General features: G+C 45.5%; 1 protein-coding gene across 1 annotated transcript; it reads right to left on the bottom strand.

The window, feature by feature from the left end:
• Window positions 1-245: 245 nt before the first annotated feature.
• On the bottom strand, window positions 246-3,025 carry cited4b (Cbp/p300-interacting transactivator, with Glu/Asp-rich carboxy-terminal domain, 4b). The gene is made up of 2 exons (XM_079163951.1): window positions 2,861-3,025; window positions 246-1,970 (listed from the first exon to the last, which is right to left on the bottom strand). Exon 2 carries the CDS (start codon window positions 1,959-1,961, stop codon window positions 1,101-1,103), a length of 861 nt encoding a protein of 286 aa, XP_079020077.1. The 5' UTR covers window positions 1,962-1,970; window positions 2,861-3,025; the 3' UTR covers window positions 246-1,100.
• Window positions 3,026-11,939: the final 8,914 nt, after the last annotated feature.

Here is an 11,939-nt window from a genome sequence, read left to right as displayed (position 1 = left end):
AGTATATTCCACATAAACGCATAAATATTCTGTTTGAACATTTCTAACCCAGACTGGAAAGAAACTGGGGTTTCCCTTCACCCACAGGTTAACTTAAGCACTTAGCTAGCTCTCCACTGCCTAGGGGAAGAACTGTGCAATGAATGGAAAAGCAGGCCACATTTCTATCCAGGCCATCTTTATTGATCCTCAAAACCCCCTTCACAGACCACCCCCCCCCCCCCCCCCCCCCCCATCTTGACCACAAAAAAGGGGACAATATAAACAACCAATAAATAAGAATCTGCGCGATTAAGGCGGTTCTACACCTCCAATAGAACACAACAGTGTGGACATTTTGGAGTTATACAGCTTCATACAGTAAAAGCAGTAGATTTTTTTTTGAGAACATTACATCTAAAAAAGGCAACACTTTACAAAAAGTGAACCATTTTTTAAAATCTGGATGAGGCCCCCATTCAAATGAGATAACATTGATCTTCTATCGAGTCTGACTTATGATAGAAAATACAGGCTCTTTTTTAGATGACAGTGTCATCCGAGCTTATTTAAATACTGGGCCAAATAGAATGGGGGGAAAAAAAAAAATCATGAAGAACTTAATTTAAAATGTCTCCCCCATCCTACTCTCAGAAAAAAAAAATTGTTAAAACCACTTGGTTCCCAAAATGGAGATGGTGGTTGTTCTTTATATCAGTTTTCTCAGATAGGAATAAATAAATACACCTTTTTACTGGTAAACTGTCATGGAGTCCAGGCTTGGAGGCTACACAGTGGCATAGCATTGTTCAGAGTGGCTTTCTAAGAATTTCTGCATTTCTTCATTACATTCATGTCCAGGAAATGGGAGCGGTGGAGCTCTGCCTTCAATCCATCCACCCTCAGGCCACTCGCACATGTGAGACTCGAGCACTGCGTGTTCCCTGTGAATATCCAGAGTTCTTCTTCTGTACATCCTGCGCCGCAACTGGGCGTAGTTGTACAGGGATGTGCTCACTAAATAAAAAGGGAAGAGATGAGCACTCTTCATCCACCCTGGACAATTCTCTCTCTCTCTCTCTCCTGTCTCCATTTGTGCCCCTTTTGAAAATCAGGTCCTCTCAGCAACTAACGGTGCTGGGCTGCTGTTTGCTGACAAAGTCTGAGATGAAGTCAAACTCATTCTGGCCCAGGAAGAGTTCAGGCAGCTCCTGGACCCGATCCAAGCCCAGCTCCATGACCAGCGAGGTCAGAACCTCCTCGTCAATCATATCCGCGTCCATGCCGTTCAGGGCCAGGGCTGGTCCGGCCATGTGCTGCATGTTAGCCAGCTGGGCCGGGTTCATGCGGTACTGGGTCGTGGGCCCCATGTGGTTCCCACCCATAGGTCCCAGTGGGTGTCCGTGGTACTGGGTGTTGAGTTTTTGCAGCTGCATGCTGGCCATGAGCTGCTGGGACGTTAACCCTCCGTTCATGAACTGTTGTTGTTGCTGCTGTTGTTGTGGTGGTGGTGGTGGTGGTGGTTGCTGCTGCTGCTGCTGCTGCTGCGGGTGCGGGTGCTGGGCTTGTTGCTGGTGCTGCTGCTGTTGTTGTTGTTGGTGCTGCTGCTGCTGTTGTTGTTGTTGTTGTTGTTGTGGATGCATGTGATGCTGCTGCTGCTGAGGGTGATGCTGTTGCTGCTGGGGCTGGCCATTATACATCATGTTACCAGAGGTCATCTGGTGGTGCCCCATCTGGGCCCCGTTCAGTTGTCCATTCATGGGTCCGCCCACCATGCCCTGCCGCTGCCTCATGGCAGTCTCCATGTTGGCCTGGGCGCCACCGTAGTGCATCATCTGGCCATTGGGCAGCGCCCGCATGCCCTGCTGGTTGGCATGCTGCTGGTGACCTGCCTGCAGGCCGCCATTCATGCCCATCCTGTAACCGTGGAGACTGGCGCCCGCTGAGCTGTGATTCATGGGCATCATCAGATGGTCTGCCATGCCTCCTGTCTAGGAACAGAGAGGAGACACTGTTAGATCATCGCACGGGTCAGACGTGATGTTTGGAGGCAGTAAAAACATTTAAAAAGGGAGGTGCAGCTGGAATCGAGACTGACATGAGCCCATGTAGCTGTCCAGAGTCACTGATCAAGACACACAATAATCGTGCCAATGGTACCATGTGTGAGTACATAGCTGTGGGTCAAACCAATTGCATACCCAATTGACTTCTCTTATAGTGATCGCACAATTCACCTTCATTCAAAAGAAACATTTTCCCCTTGTAACGTCACAGTTAACCCACCGAAACGCTTCCGGACCAAAGAAATATATGCACGGTTGTTTTGCATATTGGCGACCCCTGAAATGTTGGGTCTTCCTAAAACCTCCCCTCTTTGTGTCAAGGCATGAACGCCCAGGTCGGAATTACAGGTTAACATGCAATGTTTGGGATTTTTTTTTTTTTTTTTTCCAGCCGTAGATTTCATGCACGACGGGATCGACAAAACGGCGAAAAATACGTGCATCGCATAGTGCATTGCTTAAATCCCATTAAATGTTGCATGTTAGCTGAGGCCGAAACAATCTTGTTACATTTTACGCACGTAAGGTTGCAACAAAGAACACTGACATCATGCAACATCTCCCCAACAGCTGAATCACCACATTTCTAGCAGGGCATCAAATCCAACAAAGGCTCCGGTTTTCTCCGATCACTTTGTGCCGATTTGTTTCAACGTTGGTATACAAGAACACTGTAGCCTTATATTATCCATTTTGTTAGATCTCGAGTTTGAAACAAGGGAATGCAAACAATGGAGCAGCAGCCCCGGAGACCACCACAGACCCAAAAAAAACCCCAATGTCTCTCACAAATATATCCGAGGAAAAACACTTACCCGTATCCGCTACGTTTTCACAAAGTTGCGCGACTTTGCTTCGGCTCCGTTTATTTAAACAGTTTTCCTCTGCAGGGCAACGCTCCTCCGAATTACAGTATCTATTCCACAGGGTTACGCTTCATGCTCAAGCGGGGACGGTGTGCACAAAGACTGCCGCATCAGATCTTGAAACGACTGCCTATTTTCTGGGTCAACTCAGGGATTATGTACATCTAAAAAGCTCAGAGGAAGGCAGTCGGGGAGAGGTGGAGCCTCGGTCCTGCCTCTTCTTTGTTCCTATTGGCCCTACTTAATATAATTGTGCATGGGCGTAGAAAAAAAAGGGGCTGTAGGAGAGCTGTGACACAGTAGCCAATTTAAATACCCCCCTCCCCGCTGTTTCTTTTTGAAAGAATATTTGGACATCTTGTTTGTCTTCCAAAGTAGGCTAACTGCTGCTGTTATAAAAACACAACTTTTGCTAATTTCAGATTTCCTTTTTTTAGATAGATAGCTAGATAGATAGATAGACAGATAGACAGATAGACAGATAGACAGATAGATATAAATATTATTGATATTTTTAGTTTTCTTGTGCATGTAAGTGGGAGTCAGCATGCATGCTCATATCTGCCAGTCTGTGTCATACAGCATTAGTGTAGAATTCCGTGTTCCCCACCCTTGTCTGCACCTACTCATCTATTTGGCCTATGTGCGTGCACCGCAAGAGTGTTGCCCCGGTATGTGCATGTGCACTTCATCTCCAAGATAACAGTTTGTCCATGTGACCCACCAGTCTGCTGTGTGTCCGCCTCAGTGAGGCAGCGGAGGGAGGGCAGAGGAATGTAGCCCGTGTGCTATTCTAGGCCACACTAACTGCAGCGGCAGTGCAACCACTGCTGTGCATGGATGTGTGTTCGCCTGGTTTACGTGTATGGACTGTGGATTCAGGAGTGTCAGTACGTTTCTGTATGTGTGTATGTGTGTGTGTGTGTGTGTGTGTACCTCCACTCTGCAGATGCACGCGTCTCTTGATTGCCCACTTCAGGACAACGACCTCTTGCCTGCAATTGCAAATGAATGGAACCACTTTGGGAGAGCGAGCCAATCTATTGTCCTGGGAATTCAACTATAAATGGACAACCACTGGCAGACATTTGTCATTGTTTGACATTGTCCAGTCACTTTAAGCTAGTGTTAATAAGCCACTCCCAGGTGTGGGTGCTATCTGAGAAACTCACCCAGCCAGTCAGTCCAAAGAAAAACACACACAATCAACATACGTTTCTGTGACGAGCACTCTTTGAGCGGAGCGTGTCTTCTGTACAAGGTCACTGCAGTCTGTGACAATATGACAAACACGTATTTTAAAATGCATCAAAACACTCTTTATTTTTTATCCCAGGGCCAAAAGCTCCTAATGGTGTCATTTGCATTAGAGAGCGTATAGGCAATGTGTCCAGACCTTCTGGAGCTCACCAATCACATCACTGCGTCTGTTTAAAATCCAAGATATTTGCATGAAATTGCAATCAGCCATGATCGTAGTGGAAGATATGCATTTTGTAATTATATATCCATTGAACAGACTTGCGTTGTTGTAATTAGATGGAGGGAGTATACTGCAGTCCCTTAAAGGCTGCTTTTCTGTATATGCTTCACATCTCTAACTATGGTCTATAATTTGGAGCGGAGCCTCCACACACCTTGCCTTGAGCCATTCATTGACTTCTATGCTTTGGTGTGCGTGTGTGTTTTTAATTCCAAGGATAAAGAGCAAGAGAGAGGGAGAGTTCATGTGACTGTGTATATAGGAGCAATAGGCTGGAAGTGTTGCTTCCATTCCCAGCTTGGACACACCCCTGTGCCACACTGTAAAACATGCAGTAAAAATGCTGCAGTTGCAGGATCGGTTGATTTCACACAGGTTTCACGCTCTACATAGGGTCTAAAGAATTAGTAGTTCAGCTTCTCTTATTTGTGTTCTCAGCAAATCAGTATGAGCTTTTCCAACCTATGACGAGCTCCCCCTTTAAGAAAGGCCTCAGCATTCCTCGTTGACTCTACTTTAGTGACATAGCTAATAACATCTGTGTCTCGGCCCACTCTGTCTGTGCATCATCTGCCCAGGCTCTCTGCATGTAATTCCCACTGTGGACTGCACCGACTCCAGCAACCTTTCTAGGTGTTATGAAGTTGGCCATGGAGATCTCATAACATCTCGCTGCCACTTTCAGGCCGTCTACGTCGGAATTCAAGGGAGACAACAGTCTGTAGAGATGTAGAGGCCAATGTGTATTGCTCCTCAACAGGGTCTTGGAGTGTGTGGAGCGCCCCCCCTGGCGCAAAGGCGCTCACTGGAGTGTAGTGGAGTGAAAGTCTGATGTTCTGCACAGAGGAATTGCCAGCAGGATGATGCATTGACTGACAGTGTTATCCTTGTGAGTTGGTGGAGGAGAAGCTTATAGAAATTTAACACCTAAAACCAGCCAGTGTGCTTATGATAGTATTGCTAAATTTGAACCCAGGCCAATCACTGAATGAACTCACTCTGCAGTAATAGCACTTTCTATGTTCTCCAGGCTGTGATGAATGGCGTATCCTGTGTCTAACTGAGAGGCTCTATGAGCTACTCTAATCATCTGCCAGTGGACATTGGACTGATCACCCAAGTCATCTTTTATCTCTGTCCCCATCAACTAAGATCAGCTGTCTCAGTCCTACCTACCTGACTAATCCTCCCAACACTGTATCTGCCAGTATTTACTGGCAATGTTAGCAATGTTCAGAGCCTTATGGCTGGTACAGACATGTGAGTTTAGAGGTGGAGCCATATGGCTGAGTAGTCAGGAAGTCCTGCCGTGTTCTTAAGATAGTTTAGCTTGCATCAGTATTAACATTCCTGATATACAAGGTGTTGTGCAAGGTGTTGTGGTGCTCATCTCAGATAAAACAAATACTCACTGTATGTGCTTTGAATACCTGTGTGTTATAGTGTGCTAAATGCTCCAGCAGGAAATTGAATTCTAAATACTTTAAACTATGTGTTCTGCTGCTTCTAATTGTAAAGATCAACCACGCCACCATGATTACCTTAACACTAGAAACATAAATTGAAAATGGATAGCACGTTTTTCAAAACATCCCAGAAGTTTGCTCTCTACATTTTTAAACTCAAGACATGAATGACCTATGAGTCACTTTCAACCTGTTCTGTTAGAATTGCTTCACAACATCAATATGAATCGACGGTCACCTTATTCAACAGGACAAAGTGTGTCCTAGTATGCACATTTCCCCAGAGATGTGAAACCAAAAGTCAGTTTGCTTGTCTCAGTGTGGGGGAGGGTCGTTATTGTTCTGGTAAATGAGAGAGTCTCTATAAATACTCCCAAGGCTTCCTTCCCCGCCTCAACCACCAATCAACAGTCACTGTTCAGCCGAGCAGCTGAGAGGGAGCAATAAGCCTGAGTCAAGGCTAACGGGGGAGGGTCTGACTCAAACATGCTGTGGTAGAGAAGTGGGTGAGAGACTTTGGAAGGGAGGGAGGGGGAGAAACCTGGTAACTGCCACTCATGGACCTGGGCCACAAGTGGGAGTGAGACTTGAGTGAAAGTAGTGATTTGCTGTGGTGGGGGGTGTTCGAAGGGTACCACATTAAAGCAGCTTTCCAAAAACTTTTGTGATTGTTCCACGTGAAGTGTTTCCTTTAAAAGAACGTTGGCCTGTTACTGTTTGATGGTGATACACTTGATTGATTTGTTTTTACATGTTTATTTCATCCCACTTGAACAGCCCTAGAAGGCCTGATCTCTATAAGACTTAACAAACTACAAATATAGAAGATCCGAGAATAGAGTTGGTAAGAATGGGCTCATAGTTTGTCTGTGTGGAGAAATTGAAATCAATATCACAATATTAATAATGTCTTTTTTTATGGCCAATGTATGCAAAATTACAAAATAGTCAAACGGATGCTCAGGGTAGTTAACTGTGTTCCGCTGTTATTACATATTACAAAGCACACAACTCTGCACACAAAACTAAAACTTTAAAAAAAAGAAATTATAGCTTGTTTGAATTTATTTTACAGAACACTTTTCTGTAAAATACATTGAATAAATATAAAATAATAATAATAAATATTCTCACTTTAAGATTCTGCTGAGAGCTGTATAGAACATGATTGCCCAGACCCAAAGAACTAGATCTAAGCCCATGTTGGAGGGCAAAAGTGTTTCTCGTTGTTCTGAATGCCTAACTTAAAGAGGACATGGGTTAGGTCTGTACTTTACACAGACAATGTGACAATATGGCCAACACACAAGGCAGGGTTTGAACTTCTTTCTCAAGCTCTGTTTTGTCATTCGTCACACTACTACTTCTGTACAACCAAGCACAACACTGTGATTGCCTCAGAGGGGAGACTGTTTATGCGCGGTTATCCCCATTTGTTTCATTCATCCTACATTCTTCAACCCTCTCTGTGACAGCAGGCTTTTTTGCCCCCGAGTAAAAGTGTGGCGATTCAGAATTTTGCTTTCAAACATGATCAGATGGCATGTGGCATGACTTTGTTGAAGCATACTGTGGCCTTCAGTGGTAGCAGGAAAAGAGTTGTCGTAATGACTGAAAGAATGCAACGTTCCTGTTAGCTGAGATAGTCGAGACCATGAAGGGGTATCTGAGGCACCAGATAAACACTGACACAAATTCCCCACTCCAGCTGAGCATTCCCAGCGCACTTACCATGATAGCAAAGACGTGATAAGTAGTATTGGTGCCTGCAGGTGTTCAGACGCCCCAACGCTGACTTAATGCAAGCTATACAAACCCAACTGGAGTTGTCTGCCTGGTTTTATGTATCCAATCTTGGCTCATTATCAAGCAATGTCAGTCATTTACAATCTTTACCACTAGCCCACTGCCTGCATTTCCAAGCAACACGGTTCCCCTGCATTTACCAGCCTGAGGGATCGTTGTCGACACAAACACTAATCATGTTCCCTTCACTGCACTTCCTGCCTTATAGCCACTGATGACGTTCCCAGTTACCTCCGTGAGCGTGCACATGCAGTGCGGGATTGTGGGGGGAAACACAGACTGGATGGACAACAAGAGCCAGCGCAACCTGACAAACAAGTAGCTATATGGAAGGAGGAAGTGGGAGAGAGTGGGAGAACACAGTGACGATGTGAAGAATGACCTATTAATCATTCATTATCTCCCAGCACTGTTAATGAGGTGACAACTCTTTAATAATTAGCAATGTGACTGAAGCATATTTCCATAGCAGTAGCCCGAGGACATGGAGGGCATTGGGGACGAATGGGGAAGGGAATATGGGATGCACCAGGCATAAAAAACGAACAGCCCCCACAGCAGCTTAGCAAACAATAACTTTCCTGATAGGGGGCTCTGGGAGGCATGGACAGAGAGATAGAGATAGACAGAAGAGAAGAGAGATAATGAAGCTAAATGCAATATTGAGACAAGAATGAGCCATGGAGGAAATAAGACATTGAAATAGTTATTTCTATATGTAGTGGGCGTTTAAGTTGTTCACCCAGCAGCCTTCATTATCCGTCTGTCTCATTTCAAGAGGGGCAGGCCAGGGCCTTCAGGCTTTTCTAACACACAAGTCAACGGGAGCTGTGGCCGGCTAGCACCCCAGCCTGCCATGGGCCTATTCATCTTGCACAAAACACACAAAAGAGCAGACCATGAGCCACATTCTTGACATCCAACCTCATCACCCCCACTACCCTCCCACCCCCGGCCCTGACTAGCGCCCCTCCCCCAGTGCCTCACACCAGGCAGGGCAGACAGGAGCTGCTATGCTACACTACCTAACTGGCTGGCTGGCTGGCTGGCTGGCTTGTTGGAGTTGTTTGGTGGAGGAAGGGATGCATGGAGGGAAGGGTGGGTGTGGAAGAGAGGGGGCAGGGATGTTTTCTCTTCAGTCAGCTAATTGACTCACAGATGTCAGGAGGAGTTGGGTTTGTGGCAGGGCTAAAGCACCCGGTGACACTTTTCCCCTCCACAAACAAACATAACACCCATGCACGCGCACACGCGGGAAAAGGTTGCGCACACGCCAGCACACATGCATGCACATGTACCTGTGGCCTTACCGTCTGTTCTTTCGCTCTCTCTCTCTCCAGTAAACAGATATGTCTCTGTGTTGGGCAGGGGGATTGGGGGGGGGGGGGGGGGGGGGGGGGGTTGTCTTTTTTCACTCCTCCAAAATAAATCTGATGGTGTAAATATGACAGTGAGCTGTAAGGTAGTCCTGACTGGTGCTCAGCTCCACAAAAACACCAGGAACTAACAGCCTTTTGTGGACACTAACAATCTGGTATGGTCAGGGCATAATTTCATTTTTCTGTTTACCATCTGGGGAGCCTCTCTGGCTGTCAAGCTAAAGCAGGTCTCATCTACTGATACATCGGTGCAATAACAGTTGAGGCAGTTCAAACGCTGTACTACCTATGATATGACCTATTTCGACGCCATGGTTTCATGTCATGCCGTGTTTGCACGCTGCAGTTTCATCTCCTACATGTATGCACTGCAGAATTCAAATATCTTCTCTGAACACCCAAACCACTGACAGCTGTGTGCGCGTGTGCGCGCGCGTGTGTGTGTGTGTGTGCATCTGTCATCATGTTCCTGTGTTTGTGTGTTCCAACTAGACTGCTAAACAGCTGAGCCCAAATTGAAAGTCAGTGCTGTCATTCCCTATATTTACCAAATGACTCACTCACAGCAGAAATGGGTTTGGACACCGTTAGTATACAAGCACTTGGTTACCACATCGTTGACAGCAGCAAAATAATTAGGAGGGAAAGTGTGGGTTAATGAAGAAACTATTGCAGTATTACAGTGGTGGAGCGCTCATACGCTAAAGACAGGGTAGAATAGGCTGCCTTTGGTCTCTGGGGGGGTGATGAAAGTACAGCCAACCTCTAAAAGGCACAATGTTGCATCTTTTAGAGTGTATTCAATAACAGTTGAGAGATCTGTACATTTTCAGAGATATTCATCCTCCAGAGGGACATTCAGGAGAGCAATCATGCTGTACTACCAAGAAAACATAAATCATGCATTATTAAGTTCCCCCAAAAGCTCTGTGCCATGGGTGAAGTTCCCCCTGTGGCCTTTGTGCAGTGGTCTTCCCATCATGAGGTCTGTTTGTGGTGGAGCCATATCCCGCTCCTACCCAGGCGCTGACAGCCAGACGTCCGCTCCAGGAAACAGCTAGTTCTCCTTCCTGACCGGGGAGCCCTATCAGTGTTACACCACCATCGCTTCTCAATGTTGAGCAATGTCCTGGTGAGCACATGTCTTAGCGGGTTAACACATATGCTGTACATACACATGCACAGGCTTCAGCACAGACACAGACACACAAACATAAACACACACACGCAGGCCAATCCACGGCCCGCTAGAGCTGTCTATAGTCTGCCTGTCTTCTTCCTGTTTTTCCACTCACCCACACTGTTGTCACTTTGGCCAGGAAGCTGTGGGAGAGATACGCATGACAAAGTCTCTCTTTATTAAATTGGCAGAGTGTCTGTAGTGCTTTTGGAGTCCCTGTTTGTGTGTTCATCTGTTTGAGAGGGAGAGAGCGAGAGAGAGGGAGAGAAAGAAAGAGTGAGAGGGAGTGAGAGAAAGAGAGGGAGTGAGAGAAAGAGACAAGGACAGCAAGCACTAGATAAATGGGGGTGGGGACCTAAGCCAAGGGCTGGAGGCTTATCCAAGATCCACTCTAGGCTCATCCCTGGATATTGCTGTTTGAAACCATGAGTTTAGAAGAGAGGATACAGAATAAAAGCCAAATGCCACTGTCATACATTCCTAACAATATCCATCCACTGCAAGAATATAGATATTGATATAATAAATAGCTGAAAAGCATGTTCAAGCATTTTGCTTATATATAACCTAGTGAATATAATATGCGTAGTGCAGTTATGAATTAACTGTTATCTGTGCATCTACAGTCTATGGTATACATACAACAACAGACCCTTACAGGGAGAAGCAGAGAGTAGCAATTAAAGAAAATAATGTTATTTTTTGTGTATTTCCTGGTCGAGGCTAGATAATCTGGTGCTGAGCTTTTGTACAGAGTCAAATTTTGGAGGACCGGAATTTGCGGTGCTGACCAATTGCAAAGCCATCTTGGCCAGGCTGACCTCTGAGAGACGTTAGCATAGCCGTCTAACTAGCTTACTACTACCCGCCTTAGTAGCCGATTGTTATTTCCAAAGAAGCAAGGAGCATGTCATCAGCTAACTATATTATTACGTGGGGTTACAAGTTCTGCTGTGCCTGGCAAATGGTCAATTTGCTCAACTAGCCTTTAGTTATTGTTCAGTTAGCAACTGAGAGAACATCAAGTCACTACGTCACCAAGCTCCCAGCAACACCTGTTTTGTATGGACATGCAGACACATTTCCATGTGCCATTTTCTGGCCTGGTATTAGAGTTGTTAGAGTTGTTTATTGTACATAATATTTACGTCTGTTTGGCTGAAAAACTATAAAAAGAGTACCAAAAGATACCATACCAAACCATACCACACATTTTGCATTTGCGGGTTAAGAGTGAATATTTGGAGCTACTGTGACATTTTATTTTTTACTTTATTTAAATATTTATTGGCCATATGTACTTTTTCTTGTTATTTGCTCAATGGACTCTGGCTGAGGCAGCGCTGTCATTTGTATAAAACATTTCATTCTTATTTCCATTTCTGCAGGCAGCAAACATCTGTGTACAGTCTCCACATCCATGTGCTGTAGATAAAGACAGGCAGGACAGAGGACAAGATAAGACATTGTGCTTTGCGGTCAGGGAGTACGCCCTCCTCTCCCTCCTCCATTCTCCCTCCTCTCCCCTGTCCCTCTTATCTCCTGCCTCTGTCTTGACCTCCACCCTGCTGCATGGTGTTTAGTCAGCGGAGCAAACAGCATGGGACTGGAACAAGTACAAGTAAACTCTGTTAAAAACATTCTCCAGAGCATTCTTCTCATAGAAAAATACAGTGAAGAATGCTTTCTTTTCGCGTGTGTTCAAATAGAGCGA

This window comes from Pholis gunnellus (assembly GCF_910591455.1).
Source record: "Pholis gunnellus genome assembly, chromosome: 8".
NCBI classification, from domain to species: Eukaryota; Metazoa; Chordata; class Actinopteri; order Perciformes; family Pholidae; genus Pholis; species Pholis gunnellus.
Note: the sequence above shows the minus strand (reverse complement) of the source record. Positions and strands in the feature narration are given on the sequence as shown.